The sequence below is a fragment of the Cherax quadricarinatus genome, chromosome 32, assembly GCF_038502225.1.
Source record: "Cherax quadricarinatus isolate ZL_2023a chromosome 32, ASM3850222v1, whole genome shotgun sequence".
Taxonomy (NCBI): domain Eukaryota; kingdom Metazoa; phylum Arthropoda; class Malacostraca; order Decapoda; family Parastacidae; genus Cherax; species Cherax quadricarinatus.
The window spans coordinates 17,610,818-17,631,093 of NC_091323.1; the positions used below are offsets into that span (position 1 = coordinate 17,610,818).

The 20,276-nt window shown below is 38.2% G+C and overlaps 1 protein-coding gene across 2 annotated transcripts in view; it reads right to left on the reverse strand.

The window, feature by feature from the left end:
* Nucleotides 1-20,276, reverse strand: part of LOC128690304 (cyclin-dependent kinase 17-like) — a 641,614-nt gene that overhangs the window by 117,648 nt on the left and 503,690 nt on the right. For both annotated transcript variants that reach the window (XM_070090483.1, XM_053778923.2), the window contains exons 5-6: nt 19,673-19,823; nt 5,828-5,949 (exon numbers count right to left, since the gene is read on the reverse strand). In XM_070090483.1, coding sequence (XP_069946584.1) covers nt 5,828-5,949; nt 19,673-19,823 — 273 coding nt within the window. The remainder of the gene's footprint in view (nt 1-5,827; nt 5,950-19,672; nt 19,824-20,276) is intronic.

A 20,276-nucleotide genomic window follows, 5' to 3' on the forward strand; every position in this document is an offset into this window, starting at 1 on the left:
TCTTTTTGGGTCACGGCCGAATTGTTTGAAAAAAAAAAAAAATTGTGGGACACTGATTGTGGTGTCATTAAAACCTAAAATCCCATGAGTTACACTGATTCATGTAATACCCACTGTTCCATTCTCCCAATTTCCTCACAGACATTACCAAAAACTGACCCAGTGAACTGGCAGCCATGTAGAGCCTGTGATAACAATTTTATATATCAGTAGAGCTAGATCCTCCAAATCCGACTCTTTATTTATTTACACAGTTTCATGTACAAATATAGTGTATTCAGTCTTCTACTTCCTTCCCAACAATTTTAACACACTAGGTCCAAGGTGGACAACCCTGTCACCAATTGCTGTAAGTGGCAAATTAGCCATGAAAGTTTGGCGAATTTGAGTTTACCATATTTAGGTTCCAACAATAAAACATAACAAAAAAATTCCTGACAGATCTGAGATGTGCACAGAGTTCAAACTGTCAAATTTCACATTAAATTTTTTTTTGTTTTTCCTTCAATTTAAACAATGTTTCTTTCTTCTTCTAAGGCAGTTGTAACTGAATAGCCACTTAGTTACAATTTTTTAAATTTTCAACTGAGCAACCCAATTTTTCAATTTTTTGTATCGTGTGACAAATTTCATTTATGTGCCACATCTGTGGCTACATTAAAAAATAAGTAGACTACCTATGCTCTAAGAGATCACCTACTTCATACAGTAGTTGCACCAACTCAGGTAGTGGACATTTGGCCTAACAAAGCCTGTGAATACCACATCAGCAGCATACACCAGATTTGCAAACTTGAGAAAAGTAACACAAACACTTGCAGCACAGCAAATATTACGACATTTCACTCGCAGAGTTTTTTCAAATATTTATCTTTGTCAAAATGATAAAAACACTTACCTGTAAGCAAAACATTGTACAAATAAAGCCCTGTTCTCCTATAAGTATCTTTGTATTATCATACTTGTTGGCATCTTTTTGTCTTTCAAGTCAGCTTAATGAAAGTCTTCGTAAAACTACGAGGAAACCCCAATCATGACTCAACACATACACAAGAAGAATCTTTCATCGTGCAGCACCTGTGTCAGGTCAACATCTAACAATCAAATAGACTACAGATAGCAAAACACATACTGGCTTCATAACTAAGAAACAAAAACTATAAGGAAAGTTTGAACAAACTTAATCTCAGTCCAAGTCGGACCGAAACCTCGCCGTGAGCTCCTCTCTCCTATGTGCAAGTTATTTGTGTATTGTTACAATGAAATCTGAACACTCAAAATAGCCACAGTGATCTTTATTATTTCATAGTAATGTAAAAATATGTGACAGCAAAATCATTATTAACAGACTTTAAACCAGAATCACTGCACCACTGGACTGAACAAGGGACAAGTCAATCATTGCCAAAGCAACATGTAACCTGACCTCCTCCTGACCTGACTATTGTTTTGCGGCGATTACCCTGACTTGGCAAAAATAAAAGTTGAAATCAAATTGGCTTTCAGAAAAAAAAGTCTGCAACTAATACAATAAAGTACAATCCTACAATTTGCCTCTGCATGTCATCATGAAAATCTATATTGTGGTTGTAAGTGAGCACTTGACAGAACAAAGCACTATTCTCATACCTATTCTAATCCCTTTTGTTGTACAAGAATGGTATACAATACTGCCAAGATGAAAATTTAGACACATGTGCAACATCTGGGTATCTTTATTGTAAACGTTTCGCCATCCAGAAGTGGAACAGAATTCTTCCTCCGTAAGCCATGCATGTTGTAAGAGGCGACTAAAATGCCGGGAGCAAGGGGCTAGTAACCCCTTCTCCTGTATATATTACTAAATTTGAAAGGCGAAACTTTCATTCTTCCTTTTGGGCCACCCCACCTCAGTGGGATACAGCTGGTGCATTGAAAGAAAAAAAGAAGTTTCGTCATCCAGTGGCTTTATCAATACACATTCTAGGACATTATTTGAACACAATAGAACTATATACAAAAGATGAGGTAATCAGTCCCTCAGCCTTGGAGTTGGTGTGAAGAGCACTGTAGTCGTGTAGATTCTGGAGCAGAGGCAAGAAGACTGGCGCTTATATACTAACCATCAGGTGCAAAGGGACGGGTGGGAGATGAGGGCATAGTCACTGGTAGGCGGGATTCCCCAGTGGAAGTAGGTCATACCCAAAGGTATGGGTAAGTTGTAGTAGTAGTTGTAGTAGCTGGTGCTCTTCACACAAACTCCAAGGCTGAGGGACTGATTACCTCATCTTTTGTATATAGTTCTACTGTCTTCAAATAATGTCCTAGAATCTGTATTGATAAAGCCACTGGATGGCGAAACATCTACAATAAAGATACCCTGATGTTGCACATGCCGAAATTTTCATCTTGTCAGTATTGTATACCATTCTTGTACAACTTGTCAGACACTGCAACATCATGGAATCTTGGTTCAGATGACATCTACATGACCTTCTTCATGGCTACTACAACTACTACTACAACTTACCCATCCCTTTGGGTATGACCTACTTCCACTGGGGAATCCTGCCTACCATTGACTATGCCCTCATCTGCTACTCGTCCCTTTTCACCTGACAATTAGTATATAAGCGCCAGCCTCCTTGCCTGTGCTCCAGAGTCTACACGACTATGGTGCTCTTCACACCAACTCCAAGGCTGAGGGACTGATTGCCTTATTTTTTGTATATAGTTCTGTCTTCAAATAATGTCCTAGAATCTGTATTGATAATGCCACTGGATGGCAAAATGTCTACAATAAAGATACCCAGATGTTGCACATGTGTCTAAATTTTCAATCTCTTTTGTGTTCACAAACATTTATTCAAGCTACTTCTACTGCATAATTTTTCCATTTTTTTTTTCAACAAGTCGGCCGTCTCCCACCGAGGCAGGGTGACCCAAAAACAAAGAAAATCCCCAAAAAGAAAATACTTTCATCATCATTCCAACACTTTCATCTCACTCACAAATAATCACTGTCTTTGCAGAGGCACCCAGATACAGCCAGTGTGTCATTGTTTACCACCCAGTGAGGACAATTCCATGCGTACATGCGATACATTTTGCATTATTCCATTGTTTTTATTGTTTGAAACTGCTAAATAAGCCACTACGGGCCCGAAGGAAGCTTCTAGTGCCAGCCCTTTGGTAAAGAGGGTGAGAAACACTATAGAATTCAAGAAAGTTTGTAGAAAGATACGAAAGTGGTGATGGTAGAGGGTGGTAGTGATGGTGGTAGAGGGTACTCCCCCACACACCAGCCAAGGTACTTTCCCACACACACACCAGCCAGGGTACTTCCCCACACACACACCAGCCAGGGTACTTCCTCACACACACACACCAGCCAGGGTACTTCCCCCCACACACCAGACAGGGCACCTCCCCACACGTACCAGCTAGAGTACTTCCCCACACACACCAGCCAGGGTACTTCCCCACACACACCAGCCAGGGTACTTCCCCACACACACCAGCCAGAGTACTTCTCCATACACCAGCCAGGGTACTTCCCTACACACACGATTTGATTTGAGTGGGACTTGTGCACGAATGAATAGAATTACCAAAGCTTATTAGTTGGGAAGCACTGAAAATTGGGTTGGGCAAATATGATTCTGTTAGTGAGATGGTTTGTGAAGGACATGCCTAGTATGGGCCAACAGGCCTGCTGCAGTGTTCCTGCTTTCTTATGTGCAAACATTTATGGATGAACATCACCCTGACACAGCTGTTGCAGGCCATGGTGGCAACATCTACAATGACAATGTTGTGTTCCATTTTTGGGAAATCTTTAAGAGATGCCAGAAACAGAGCTCTCTGGACAGATATTTTGTGCAACAGGGGTCCAGTGACTCTGAAGCTGGTCCTAGTGACTTTAAAAAACAAAGAAGGAAAGTAACCCCAGATAAGGACTTGGTACCTGTAGTCTTCATGGAAGGAGATTCCCTTTCCAAACAATAGTACACCTCCATCCTCTCCCCTCCTCCCGTCTCATCAATCATCAACAAGTCTTCAATAAAGGTAAGTGTCATTTTAGTAATGTTTTGCTCTGCATGTCTCATTGTTTTCTGTGTAGGGAAATGTATATTTCAAGTAGAAAAATTATTTTGTTTAATACTTTTGGGTGTCTGGAACGGATTAACTGGATTTCTATTATTTCTTATAGGGAAAATTAATTCAGATTAAGTCAGATTCAGTACAGTGGAACCTCAAATTTCGAACTTAATCCATTCCAGGAGCTAGTTCTAAATTCAAAAAGTTTGAAAAGCAAAGCAATATTTCCCATAAGAAATAATGTTAAAACAACTAATCCGTTCCAGAAAACCAAAAATATTCATGAAAAAATACATTTCATAGAGACATGGGGACGTGGACAGAGCAGGCTGGCAGACAGGTCCGGTACCCAGTGGTTCGAAAATAGGGGCAAGTTCGATGATAGGGACAAAGTTGGTTCGAAAAAAAGCAGACAATTTTCGAAGAGTCCAATAAGCGATATGTTCGAAATTTGAGGTTCCACTGTATAAGACACTCTCTCTGGAACAGATTACATAATTACGTTATCCAGGGGGCCACTGTACTCAAGTCCAGCTATATGAAAATAACCAGTTTCCCTGAATCCCTTCATTAAATATTACCCTGCTCACACTCCAACAGGTCGTCAGGTCCCAAATACCATTTGTCTCCATTCACTCCTAACACGCTCACACATGCTTGCTGGAAAGTCCAAGCCCCTCGCCCACAAAACCTCCTTTACCCCCTCCCTCCAACCTTTTCGAGAACGACCCCTACCCCACCTTCCTTCCCCTGCAGATTTATACGCTCTCCAAATCATTCTACTTTGATCCATTCTCTCTAAATGACCAAGACCAAACCACCTCAACAATCCCTCTTCAGCCCTCTGACTAATACTTTTAGTAACTCCACACCTCCTCCTAATTTCCACACTCTGAATTCTCTGCATAATATTTACACCACACATTACCCGTAGACAGGACATCTCCACTGCCTCCAGCCTCCTCCTTGCTGCAGTATTTGCAACCCTAGCTTCACACCCATATAAAAGTGTTGGTACCACTATACGTACTTTCATACATTCCCTTCTTTGCCTCCATGGATAATGACGTTGTTTATATATGAAAATATGCACCCTTTTATCAGTATTATTCTTGTGTTTAATTTTCACTACTAATCTGTTGATGGTATTAGTATACGGTATGTCACATATGAGTGGATGTGGTCGAGTGTGAGCAGGACATGATTAGCTTGGGCCAGTAGGCCTGCAGCAGTGCTCCTTCCTTCTTGAGCAGGTGTGACTTGGACCTGCCTAGCACAGGTCAGTAGGCCTGCTACAGTGCTCCTTCTTTCATTTGTTCTTATTAATGCCCAGTATTTGTAACAAATGCAGTAAGTATTTATAAGTTTTACAATGAGAGTCCAAATTATATAAAAAAAAAGGTTCTTATTATTAATGCCGGAATCAATGATAATCTCCAAAATGCGCACAAGTCAGTTCCGTGCAAATCAGGTAATGCCTCAAGATGATGACAAATATATCCCTTGCTCATTCCATCTGGAGATACATCAGAAATAACTTTTTTTACAGCAACAGGGTAGGAAAGAAGTGAAATAATATTATAGCACATATTACGTAATTAATTTAACCATACTAAATTCAATATAAAAAAGACTGAGTTCTTCTTTACAAAATTAAACTGTGACTTTCTTTACATAATTAAAACTTGCAGTAATAAGATGGCTCTAATCTAATGGGAACAACTGCGATTCTACAAGATTTACTTACCTTAACATTATTCATTGATAATTGTGCTCCACATTCATCCATGTATTGTTTGAGATCACGGTCTAAATATTCAAATACGAGAGTTAAACTCTTGTCAGTATGAACGATATCATGTAATGTGACTGGAGGGGAGAAAAGAATAAGAAATAATTAGTGTCATTTTATATACAGTATTATATATTGTAATTATTACTATTATGGGGAAGTACTAAACCCATGAGTCATTCAGCACCCGGAAGTAAGGAATGGGAGGTAATCAGGTTCAATTCAAAGAAGTGAATCAAGGAAACTACTTGAAGGAACAATTCTGTATAATTAAACAGTATTTTCTTTTAAACTTTCAACTAGTATACAAAATCTTCACTACAATGTATGCATCATCTGTACATTTCATAACAGCATATGTTGCAGCCTCACTAAGTTTAAATTCTCATATTCTGTACTAGTACTGCCTAAACTTTGAATATAATCATTTAAATGAATTTAAAGTAGCAAAGCCATACTTTACAAGTACTGCATGCTAACTTTCAAAATAAATCTAAAAAAAATCCTGAAACTTCTAGTTTTTAACATTTACAGAGGCTGAAGTATTTAAAAGATTCTTCATGTGGGTTTCCAATTCAGAGAGAAAAGTATACATTAAACAACATAGGCAGATATGTATAATATTAAACCCTTGACTGTCGCAACCCCAAATCCTGAGGTGTCTCCTGGTGTCGCAAAATTTCTGAAAAAAAAAAAAAAAAAAAAAAAAAAAAAAAAAAAAAAAAAAAAAAAAACTTATGAAATGATAAAGAATCTTTTCCCGATTGTAATGACACCAAAAGAACAAAATTTGATGGAAAACTGACGGAACTACACTCTCACAAAGTTAGTGACCAAGGCGATATTTATGAATCGACGATTTCGCTCACTTTGAGCACTATTTTCGGCTAATTCTATTGTTCCAGTTGACCAAACTCATAGCTATTTCTTTAGAACTCCATTTTTTCTATTGATTTTGTACAAGAAACTGCCAATTTACCGATTTCAACTACCCAATAACATGGTCAGAAATTTGCAATTTGGCCAATTTCACAAAAATTAAAAAAATATGACAATTTCAAAATAGGGTCCAGAATGAACAATACAGACATTCCTGGCTCTAAAATTACACTTTCTTTGTTCATCAGTCATGTCTCCAGGCCCCTCTGATATTACTCTTGCTTTCTATTTTGAATTTTTATTCAAACAAAAAATAGAAAATTTACTGTTATGCAGACTACTGCAATACTGTAATAATTATATAAATAACATCAACCCATTCATGACTGCATATTAGAATGGCTACTTGGACATTTATTGGAAAATGACATCATTTGTTTATTTTTGAACATCGGCAAAAATCAAATATTTCTCCTACTTTGAGCTCCATTTCAAGGTTCTTTTCATAGAAAAACCAATCAAAATCACCTCTATTTCTATAATATGTTTTCCATTCTATCAAATGAGATCAAGAAAACGAGAATACAACCATAAATACTATACGAAAATAGACCTCAGAGGCAGCATTTTAATTAAAAAAAAAAAAAAAAAAAAAAAAAAAAAAGGTCGGAGTTTTTTTTCTCAATATGCACTGCGTGCTGCAGGATTTTTTTATATGGTGTACACTGACCACACAGACTCACTCTCTCACGTGGGCCTACCAGCTTTCTCCTGCTTGATTTGAAGCCGCTAGAATTTATGAGTATATATACATGTACATCAAAATGGTGGCTCGTTAGACGTATATATACGACCAAAACAGTCAAAGGGTTAATTACATTAGACCCTCGAGTTTCCTAAGGCTCATGCATTGTAAATTTTGACTTTTGACAAATTTTTTCGTCAAAATATAGGCTCACGGTTCGTAATTTGGCTCGCCATTCATCGCTCATCCAGAACGCATACGAGTGGCCTCCCAGTGTCTGCACCACACAAAGGCACCCCACACATCACTACCAGCCGGTGTGGCATTGTTTACTGGCAAGTGAACATCACTCCACACGTCCATACATTTCATAATATTCCATTCTTTTTTGTGCTTGCAACTTCTAAATAAATCGCCATGGGCCCAAAGAAAGCGCGTAGTGCCAGCCCTTTGGTAAAGAATGTGAGAAACATGACAGAATTCAAGAAAGAAAGAAATTGGCAACATGTACAGTGACAATGTCTTGTCCCATTTGAGGCAAATTTTTAAGAGACGCCAGAAACAGAGCTTTCTGGAACAATTTTTTGAGCGACAGGGGTCCAGTGACTCTCAAGCTGGTCCTTGTGGCATTAAAACACAAAGAAGGGAAGTAATCCCAGATAAGGACTTGGTACCTAAAGTCTTTATGGAAGGGGATTCCCCTTCCAAACAATAGTGTAACTTCTCCATCCTCTCCCCTCCTCCTGTCTCCCATACACCAACAAGTCTTTTCAATAAACGTAAGTGTAATGTCATTTTTGTTTTATACTTGATGTCTTATTTTTGCTTTATGTAAATCTATATTTAATGTAAAAAAAAAAATATTTCCTGTTAATACTTTTGGGTGTCTGGAAAGGATTAATTGGATTTACATTATTTCTTATGGGGAAAATGGTTTTGCCATTCGTAAATTTCAACTTTCGTCACACTCTCTGGAATGGATTAATTGAGAAATTTGAGTGTCCACTGTATAACTTTAAAATAATTCAATGTAATATTTCTATCAAAAGTTTTTCTATACACATACTCAAATAAAACAAACAAAAATCATTTCAAGAAATTCACAGATATTCTCTGCCAAAAATTAAATAATAAACAAATTCAGAGTGAAGGAAACAAGATAAATACAATACTGTATATACCATAATAATAAACAACTGTTAAATGAAACATAAATTTCCCCAGAAATTAATGTCATACATTTGATTACAAAGGCTTTAGAAGTTTAAATAAACCTAGTGTTTAGTTGAAAGACCATGCTTTTTTTGGTTACAACCTCATCAACCATACTGTTGCTACTTACAGCCTGTATGACACCAGTTGATCAAAATATTTTCACAAGGTCATTTTTTCCCCCCTTGAAGGTACCTAATGGTGTTCCTATCATTTATCTAGTTTTTAATAATTATCTATCTCTTTTTTTTTATGCTTTGTATTCTATAGATTATTCACAGCCTGTAGAGAGAGTGTTTCCAAAGGTCACCGCCCTTGTGACCCAGCTCTAGGCCAGGCTGAATGATCGCTGGCCTCATCTCGTAGCCTGTCGGTGTTAGCTACACACAGTCCAACATACGAATCACCCAAGTCAGTTCCTGACTGATCAGGAACTGACTTGAGGAACCTTATTTCTCTCCTAAAGATAGCTAGGAATCTGATGGTAACCTCCCTCATGCATAAAAAGAGAGGGGTTTAAGAATCTTGGTCCCTTTATTCTTACTGATTTATCTCTTAGTGGTTCCAGTGTATGCCTGGTTTTAGCTGGGGATATAATGCACTTACACTTAGGTCACACTACACATACATGTACACGTTTATTTATACACGCTCATCCGAGTTTTCTCTGATTTTATCTTAGTTCTTGTTCTTTTTATTTTTCCTTTTATATCCATGGGGAAGTGGAATAAGAATCTTTCCTCCGTAAGCCATGCGTGTTGTAAAAGTCAACTAAAATGCCAGGAACAAGGGCTAGTAACCCCTTTTCCTGTAATAATTACTGAAAAGAATAAGAAGAAAACTGTCAAAGTGGAATGTCTGAATGTGCGGGGATGTTGTGTGAATGATAAGAAAGAGATGATTGTGGATGTTATGAATGAGAAGAAGCTGGATGTCCTGGCTTTAAGTGAAACAAAGCTGAAGGGGGTGGGAGAGTTTCAGTGGAGAGGAATAAATGGGATTCGGTCAGAGGTTTCAAATAGTTAGAGCTAAAGAAGGAGTAGCAATAATGTTGAAGGATAAGCTATGACAGGAAAAGAGGGACTATAAATATATTAATTCAGGGATTATGTGGAGTAAAATGAAGGTTGGATATGAAAAGTAGGTTATAGTAAGCATATACATATGCACCTGGAGAAGAGAGAAGTGTAGAGGAGAGAGAGAGATTTTGGGAAATGTTGAGTGAATGCGTGGGGAGTTTTGAGCCAAGTGTGAGAGTACTTGTGGTTGGGGATTTCAATGCTAAAGTGGATAAAAATGTTGTGGAGGGAGTAGTAGGTAAATTTGGGGTGCCAGGGGTAAATGAAAACGGGGAACCTTTAATTGAGCTATATGTAGAAAGAGGTTTGGTAATAATTAACATATTTTATGAAAAAGAGGACAAATAAATATACAAGGTATGATATAACACATAATGAAAGTAGTTTGTTAGATTATGTATTGGTGGATAAAAGGTTGATGGGTAGGCTCCAGGATGTACACGTTTATAGAGGGGCAACTGATATATCGGATCATTATTTAGTTGTAGCTACAGTTAGAGTAAGAGGTAGACGGGACAAGCGGAAAATGGCAACGACAAGTAAGAGGGAGGCAAAAGTGTATAAACTAAGGGAGGAGGAAGTTCGGATGAGATATAAGCAACTATTGACAGAAAGGTGGGCTGGTGCAAATATGAGTAGTGGGGGGGGGGGGGGATGAAGAGGGTTGGAATAGTTTTAAAAATGCAGTATTAGAATGTGGGGCATAAGTTTGTGGTTATAGGAGGGTGGGTGCAGGAGGAAAGAGGAGTGATTGGTGGAATGATGAAGAGTGTGATAAAAGAGAAAAAGGTAGCTTATGAGGGGTTTTTACAAAGCAGAAGTGTTATAAGAGTAGAGTATATGGAGAGTAAAAGAAAGGTGAAGAGAGTGGTGAGAGTGCAAAAGGAGAGCAGATGATAGAGTGGGAGAGGCACTGTGAGTTAAACAAGTCAAGAAAGCCTAGGGAACAAATGGATTTGTCAGTTAAAAACAGAGTAGGGGAGTTAGTAGATGGGGAGATGGAGGTATTGGGTAGATGGCGAGAATATTTTGAGGAACTTTTAAATGTCGACGAAGAAAGGGAGGCGGTAATTTCATGCACTGGCCAGGAAGGTATACCATCTTTTAGGAGTGAAGAAGAGCAGGATGCGAGTGTAGGGGAGGTGCATGAGGCATTACGTAGAATGAAAGGGGGTAAACCAGCTGGAACTGATGGGATCATGACAGAAATGTTAAAAGCAGGGAGGGGGGGGGGGATATAGTGTTGGAGTTGGTTGTATGAAAGAGGGGAAGGTACCTAGGGATTGGCAGAGAGCATGTATAGTCCCTTTATATAAAGGGAAGGGGGACAAAAGAGATTGCAAAAATTATAGAGGAATAAGTTTACAGAGTGTACCAGGAAAACTGTACAGAAGGGTTATTATTGAAAGAATTAGAGGCAAGACAGAATGTAGGATTGTGGATGAGCAAGGAGGTTTTAGAGTTGGTAGGGGATGTGTAGGTCAAGTGTTTACATTGAAGCATATATGTCAACAGTATTCAGATAAATGTAGTTAAGTTTTTATTGCATTTATGGATTTAGAAAAGGCATATGATAGAGTGGATAGGGGAGCAATGTGGCAGATGTTGCAAGTAGTATATGGAATAGGTGGTAAGTTACTAAATGCTGTAAAGAGTTCTTATGAGGATAGTGAGGCTTAGGTTAGGGTGTGTAGAAGAGAGGGAGACTACTTCCCGGTAAAAGTACGTCTTAGACAGGGATGTGTAATGTCACCATGGTTGTTTAATATATTTATAGATGGGATTGTAAAAGAAGTAAATGCTAAGGTGTTTGGGAGTGGGGTGGGATTAAATTATGGGGAATCAAATACAAAATGGGAATTGACACAGTTACTTTTTGCTGATGATATTGTGCTTATGGGAGTGTGTGTAAAGGTAGAAAGTTGAAAGTGAACATAGAAAAGAGTAAGGTGATGAGAGTATCAAATGATTTAGATAAAGAAAAATTGGATATCAAATTGGGGAGGAGGAGTATAGAAGTGAATGTTTTCAGATATTTGGGAGTTGATGTGTCAGCAGATGGATTTATGAAGGATGAGGTTAATCATAGAATTGATGAAGGAAGAAAGGCAAGTGGTGCATTGAGGTATATGTGGAGACAAAAAACTTTATCTATGGAGGCAAAGAAGGGAATGTATGAAAGTATAGTAGTACCAACACTCTTATATGGGTGTGAAACTTGGGTTGTAAATGCTGCAGCGAGGACGCAGTTGGAGGCAGTGGAGATGTCCTGTCTAAGAGCAATGTGTGGCGTAAATATTATGCAGAAAATTCGGAGTGTGGAAATTAGGAGAAGGTGTGGAGTTAATAAAAGTATTAGTCAGAGGGCTGAAGAGGGGTTGTTGAGGTGGTTTGGTCATTTAGAGAGAATGGATCCCAGAAGAATGACATAGAGAGCGTATAAATCTGTAGGGGAAGGAAGGCGGGGTAGGGGTCATCCTCGAAAAGGTTGGAGGGAGGGAGTAAAGGAGGATTCCCAGCAAGCGTGCGTGAGCCTGTTAGATAGGAGTGAATGGAAATGAATGGTATTTGGGACCTGACGAGCTGTTGGAGTGTGAGCAGGGTAATATTTAGTGAAGGGATTCAGGGAAACCGGTTACTTTTATATAGCCGGAGTTGAGTCCTGGAAATGGGAAGTACAATGCCTGCACTCTAAAGGAGGAGTTTTGGGATATTAGCAGTTTGGAGGGATATGTTGCATATCTTTATATGTATATGCTTCTAAACTGTTGTATTCTGAGCACCTCTGCAAAAACAGTGATTATGTATGAGTGAGGTGAAAGTGTTGAATGATGATGAAAGTATTTTCTTTTTGGGGATTTCCTTTCTTTTTGGGTCACCCTGCCTCAGTAGGAGACGGCCGACATGTTAAAAAAAAAAAAAAAAAAAAAAAAAAAAAAAAAAAAAAAATAATGCACCATTTCCCAAACTTCTTAATTTATAGGGAGTGATCACTGTGTGCAGATTTTAGACCAATCCCTCCAGAAATTTCCAGGTGTAAATTATGATGAATATTTCTTGCCTATGTTCCAAGTGGAAAAGGTTAAGGGATTTTGGCCATTTAAAATACAGCCTCTCCTTACTTAGCGACATACTCGTTTACCGACCACTCGAACTTATGACCAGCTCTCCAACCAGTATGCAAACCTAACTAATGTATATTAGAGCTGATTTCCTCTATTCTGTTTATTACAGTATATAGTACACTACTGTATAAACATTTACAAATATACCAGAAATGTTATAAATGGTGCAAAGGTGACATTAAAAAAATATCTGAAGATGGTTGGCACAAACCCACTACCAGAATAGTATGTTCCTTTCTAAACGACCAATTCACTTACCGACCTACTCTTAGGAATGAAACCTTGTCATTAAGTGAAGAGAGGCTGTAATTTAAGTGCATGACTGAGTTTATAAGAACAGTGAAAATTCTCTGTACTTTCTCCAGGATTACAACTTCACTTATCTTAAAAGGGACTATTAGAAAATATCAATATTCAGGTGAGAGAGAACTACTGACTTGAAAAATATCATCATTAGCTCTGAATCTCTTGTGCTGCTGGCTCTAGTTATCCAACTACAGAGAGGGACTTTATCAAAATGTTCTGCCTGTGTACAAGCTTCTTCAGTCAATGAAGAAGCTGCCTGACTAAAGCCTGCTTGTCTGACTGAAGAAGTTTGTCTACAACCAAAACATTTCAATGAAGTTCCTCACTGCAATTGTCTTTTTCACCACTTGTCTGATTTGTTACATTTGTTTCTAGTTATCCAGCCTATCATTTACCTTGTGGCAATGATAACATTATGATCTCTGAGTGTGGGACCTTCTGACACTATCACTCCAAGTCTCTCACATTTATAAACTTCTGCTCTATTGAGCAACTCAAGTCTGTTTTGTAATGTTCTGATTTCTTCATACCAGTAATTTTTCCACAAAAGAGTAACAGAAATTTGTCTTCACTGAACATCACACTGCTTGCAACATTTTTCTGTGGCAAGCTCATGTATCACATATTTAACATTTTAAATGCCTTTCAATATTATAAGACTTCCAAGATTATTACCAACAATACACTGAAAGGAGAATGCTAAACCTATAGGAGACATACAGCAATTGGGGAATGAGGCAATCAGTTTTGCTCCAAAGAAAGGGATGACAACTCTAATTCCTTGGATTAAGGTCCCTTCACTAGCAATGAAGAAGTGGCAACATTTACTAAACAATGGATATGTAACACAGAAGCAGTCTAGTACCTTCATTAATTAAGGTTGTTTTGCTCATGCTGAGAGCTTCATTAAGCTACTCTCACAATTACTAAACAGTTGTGTAGATAAGGCATCACCTGGACTTGAATTTCAGAGTTATGTACCTCTGAAATACATTTATAATTTGAGCAAGTTACATTCTTGTAAACTGCACTAAGAATGGAGTGATAAAATAAGGTAAAAATAGGGCTGTGTTCGTCAAACTTAAAAAAAAAATCTTGGGATGATGATGCAGTTTCGTCAGTTGATTGTTGTATTGGAGTGTTCAGGTACTGTCATACTTCATTGGTTTGGTTTAACCTGCAGTTCTTTATACAGCTCACTGAATATTCTAAACTGGTTCAACCATCCAGAACTAAATGTGCACTTGTTTCTGGTCTGTCTTTCCTCCTCACACACTATTTTAGGTGATAAGAATTTTACTTAATAATAAGGCCATCAAGTGGAACACCTTTCTTTTTGTTTTTCAATCCACACAATTGGCAAGCTTTCTCTTTTATTAAGCTATAATGATTTATTCCTCATTCTTTTCAATGTCACACTGAAGATTACTCATTGCACAAGCCTTTATCTTTGTCTCATTGTTTTAAACTGAACGAATCGTTGATTCTCTGACATCAAACACCTGTGCTGTCTTCATGACACATTATCATTATCTTCATTATCTTGACTGCTTCCAATTTTTTTTGACATGGGCACAATTTCACACTTAATTTCTTCCTTGCTCCACCAGCATCACCTGCACTTCACTTAAATGCCACAATAAATACCTAGAGATGAGATGGGGGGAGGGATGAAAAGAACGAAATAGTGAGTGATGATATACACTGACCCATATGGGAGGTTGTTTACATCCACTGACCCTCTCCAACACTCTCCCCTTAATGGAAATGCATGCTACCAACATAAATTAATTCTGCACTGGCATGCCTTAATGGAAACAAAAACCTAAATTTAACATGTAGGCATGCGTGAGCGTGTTTGATAGGAGTGAATGGAGACAAATGGTTTTTAATACTTGACGTGCTGTTGGAGTGTGAGCAAAGTAACATTTATGAAGGGATTCAGGGAAACCGGCAGGCCGGACTTGAGTCCTGGAGATGGGAAGTACAGTGCCTGCACTCTGAAGGAGGGGTGTTAATGTTGCAGTTTAAAAACTGTAGTGTAAAGCACCCTTCTGGCAAGACAGTGATGGAGTGAATGATGGTGAAAGTTTTTCTTTTTCGGGCCACCCTGCCTTGGTGGGAATCGGCCGGTGTGATAATAAATAAATAAATAAAATATTGAAAATGCAAGCCATTACTGCATGACTTAAGGTTTTCTACTGTAGTTACACTTGTTTCATTATACTGTGAAATCTGTTTGAATATATCAGACTTCCACATGTAGGCATACCTATTACATATGTAAAATATTTTTTAGGAAAACTGCTACGGGTTTCTGTTATGGCTTTAAATACTCCACTGTTTATGTTCGATGGCCAATTTATGAATAGAACTTATTTTCCTGTTTTTAATTCTTGATTTAAAAAATAAAGTAAGTTACTGTATTTGGCTTGTTTTAACATGTAGGATTTCTTGATACATCCAGTTCTGCATTAAGATCCTTAACAAGTAACCACTTTGTTTTGGTTTGTAGTATTTTTTTATTGTTTGTACAATGCCTGTTTTGTTCCCCATTGCCCTGTAGTTCATCTCTCTTGCTGTTGATGTCTTGTGGCATTGTTTGGTTCTGTATAGTACTCATCTTTCTGTATTTTCTTTTTTATTTATCTTTATTATTATTATTATTATTAACACACTGGCCGATTCCCACCAAGGCAGGGTGGCCCGAAAAAGAAAAACTTTCACCATCATTCACTCCATCACTGTCTTGCCAGAAGGGTGCTTTACACTACAGTTTAAACTGCAACATTAACACCCCTCCTTCAGAGTGCAGGCACTGTACTTCCCATCTCCAGGACTCAAGTCCAGCCTGCCGGTTTCCCTGAATCCCTTCATAAATGTTACTTTGCTCACACTCCAACAGCACGTCAAGTATTAAAAACCATTTGTCTCCATTCACTCCTATCAAACACGCTCACGCATGCCCGCTGGAAGTCCAAGCCCCTAGCACACAAAACCTCCTTTACCCCCTCCCTCCAACCTTTCCTAGGCTGACCCCTACCCTGCCTTTCTTCCACTACAGACTGATACACTCTTGAAGTCATTCTGTTTCACTCCATTCTCTCTACATGTCCAAACCACCTCAACAACCCTTCCTCAGCCCTCTGGACAACAGTTTTGGTAATCCCGCATCTCCTCCTAACTTCCAAACTACGAATTCTCTGCATTATATTCACACCACACATTGCCCTCAGACATGACATCTCCACTGCCTCCAGCCTTCTCCTAGCTGCAACATTCATCACCCATGCTTCACACCCATACAAGAGCGTTGGTAAAACTATACTCTCATACATTCCCCTCTTTGCCTCCAAGGACAAAGTTCTTTGTCTCCACAGACTCCTAAGTGCACCCCTCACCCTTTTCCCCTCATCAATCCTATGATTCACCTCATGTTTCATAGACCCATCTGCTGACACATCCACTCCCAAATATCTAAATACATTCACCTCCTCCATACTCTCTCCCTCCAATCTGATATCCAATCTTTCATCACCTAATCTTTTTGTTATCCTCATAACCTTACTCTTTCCTGTATTCACTTTTAATTTTCTTCTTTTGCACACCCTACCAAATTCATCCACCAACCTCTGCAGCTTCTCTTCAGAATCTCCCAAGAGCACAGTGTCATCAGCAAAGAGCAACTGTGACAACTCCCACTTTGTGTGTGATTCTTTATCTTTTAACTCCACGCCTCTTGCCGAGACCCTCGCATTTACTTCTCTTACAACCCCATCTATAAATATATTAAACAACCACGGTGACATCACACATCCTTGTCTAAGGCCTACTTTTACTGGGAAATAATCTCCCTCTTTCCTATATACTCTAACTTGAGCCTCACTATCCTTGTAAAAACTCTTCACTGCTTTCAGTAACCTACCTCCTACACCATACACCTGCAACATCTGCCACATTGCCCCCTATCCACCCTGTCATACACCTTTTCCAAATCCATAAATGCCACAAAAACCTCTTTAGCCTTATCTAAATACTGTTCACTTATATGTTTCACTGTAAACACCTGGTCCACACACCCCCTACCTTTCCTAAAGCCTCCTTGTTCATTTGCTATCCTATTCTTCGTCTTACTCTTAATTCTTTCAATAATAACTCTACCATACAATTTACCAGGTATACTCTGTGGCAAAAATAAGTTTGCTATTTCTTACATACTCATTTTTTCGTTGCATGCATCTACTTCTTTCACAAGAAATATTAAGGTAATGTCGACTGCATGAGAAATATCGAGGTAATGTCGACCGCATGACTGTCTTCCTTGAGGATGTTTTGTCCACGTCTGGGTGACAGTATTGCAACAGTATTCAATTTCAAATTAAGTGTTGCTCTTAGCACATTCATTCATGTCTTGTCGTAAGATATCTGTAATTTCATTCCCTCTGCAGTTCAAATGTTTCCAAAACTGCATTTTCCCATTGTACAGTATTTACACATCTTAAGAGTTCATGGCTCTATCCACAACGCATTTCTATTTTGCTTATAAAAAAATTCTCTACGATTTGCAGCTTTATTTTTTTGGTGCTTCCTTTACCTCAGCTGATGCCTCCTTTATTCAATTATCTTTATTCAATCTCCTTTATTCAGTGTATCTTGATATTAACACTTTCTTTTAGCCTTGCTGTTTTTGCATGATGCAAGCATGCAGCAAATGTGGCTACTACACTGTTACTGGCACTCATAAAAAATGTATTGTTTACAAATGTTACATACAGTATTAATAAATTATGTAAACCCACTCATAGAATAATGATTGTTATTTCCTTTCAACATTTAAACTGTACAATCAGCCCCAAAAATCACAGGGGATTGCATTCCAAGAAGTTTTGTAAATCTCAAATCAGTAAATTCAAAATTTTGTCTGCATAATAAATCCTGATCCAGATTTTGGTTAATTATGTTCCAGAGACCACATCTCTAAATATTGCTTTAATCTGGTTAATAATGACCAGAAAAAGGAGAGGTTTGAACATGGAAAAACCACTGACCACAATTTGAACAAAATCCTTTTAATTTATGGATTGTGTGCCTAGCCTAAAAAAAAAAAATTGATACATCAAAAAAATAAAACAGAGAATAATCAAATTTATTCACAGGTTGCTTAGTAGAAAAATGTTAAATAATAAAATTCTGTAGATTGGGAACCTTGTGAATTCTGTTGACAGACTATACAGTTCACTATTGAAGATATTATCAAATAACTCGTGAAACAGGAAGGATTTGAACCCACGGTGAGCCAGGCAAAACAACTTAGAAGAAACTTGACAGACATGTTTGGTGAGAGATTTACAGGTAAAATCTTGCATTTATAGTCACGGCATGGCCCAAGCTAACTTTTTTAGTCTGCATAGAAATATACACATTATCAAATATGAGGGTAATCATAGAACTGATGAGAGAAAAAAGGTGGATGGTGTATTGAGGCATCTATGGAGACTAAGAACCTTATCCATGGAGACAAAAGAAAAGGGGAATGAATCAGAGTATAGTAGTATCAACACACTTATATGGTGTGAAACATGGGTTTTAATGTCAAAGTAAGGAGGAGGCTGGAGGCAGTGTGGACAACGTATCATGTGAAAACTGCAGAAAATTCAGAGCCTGGATATTAGGAGGTTACCAAAAGTATTATTCAGTGAGGAGAGGAGCTGTTGAGTTGGTCTAGACATTTAGAGGATGAAGCCAAATAATTAGGAGGGCATACAAATCTGGGGTGGAGGAGGAAGAAAGGGTAGGGAGTGTCCCAGGATGATATGGGGGGACGGGTTAGTGAGGTTTTGAGAGCTAGTGGTTCGGACACCCAACAGGTGTGTGTGAACACATTAGACAGGGGGTAGGGGCAAATGGTTTTATGATCTGATGTGCTGTGAAGTGAAGTAATATTTATAAAAGGTTTTGTGGAAACTTTTTTGGCTGGAGTCCTGGAGGTGGGATGTACAGTGCCTACACTCTGAAGATGGGGAGGAAATGTTGCAATTCAGAGTGTCATCCAAACTGTGATATCAACACACTTCTAACAAGACAGTGACTGAAAGACAGAGACAGTTTCTTCTTTTTTGAGTCGCCCTACCTTGGTGGGAAACAGCTGGTGTGTTAAAAAAAAGAAATATGTACTGTCCTACTAGTTTCAGGGCTGGTTTACCATGGTTGCAGATCCCACTGGTTCCATATATTGTTTACAGCAAGTTGTTCAAAATCATGTTGTTATGATTTCCTGAGTCATATTATCACATATACTGCCACTAACCAAGTTGTCATACAAAATTTCAAACAAATCTGTTCATTCATTTGAAATTTTTTGGGGTAAAAACATAAAAAGAGGCTACTGAAAATAGGGTAAAAAGTTTCAAAATAATGATACATATTTACACTAAAACTGAACCAAGGCACTTACCAATATTTGCATGCTTAAGTTCCTTGAGCAGTGACACTTCCCTGATAGCTGTACATGGTGCCCCTTCTTCATGCTCCAACCGAATCTCTTTCAGTGCCACTAGATTATCTGTTAGTCGTGATCGGCCTTTGTACACTGTTGCATATGTTCCCTACACAAGATGAAATAAAAGATTTTTTTTTTTTAAATTTATAAAAATTATGAGTGGAAATATGTATAATGTACAAAATAATTATTTTCCTGTACTGTTAACACATCCTTAAATAGAGACTATGATAGGTTGTTTGAATTAAGTTACGTTAAAACAAACAGGGTTGCAGGCATTTATGTAGATTAACTTATGATATCTGGATACACTGAGACTTCTTAAATGGGAACAAACAAATCTTAAGATCTCATATTTCCTGGAAATTGTATTATGAAATTAATTTAATAAAACATTGTAATGACACAGCCACAGACACGCACACAACGAGTAACTACTAACCTCACACACACAAAAAGAAAGACACACACACACACGCATGCGCACTCACGCGCACACACACACAGCAAAGTGGCAGGGCCAGGAGCTATGAACTCACCCCTGTAACCACAATTAGGC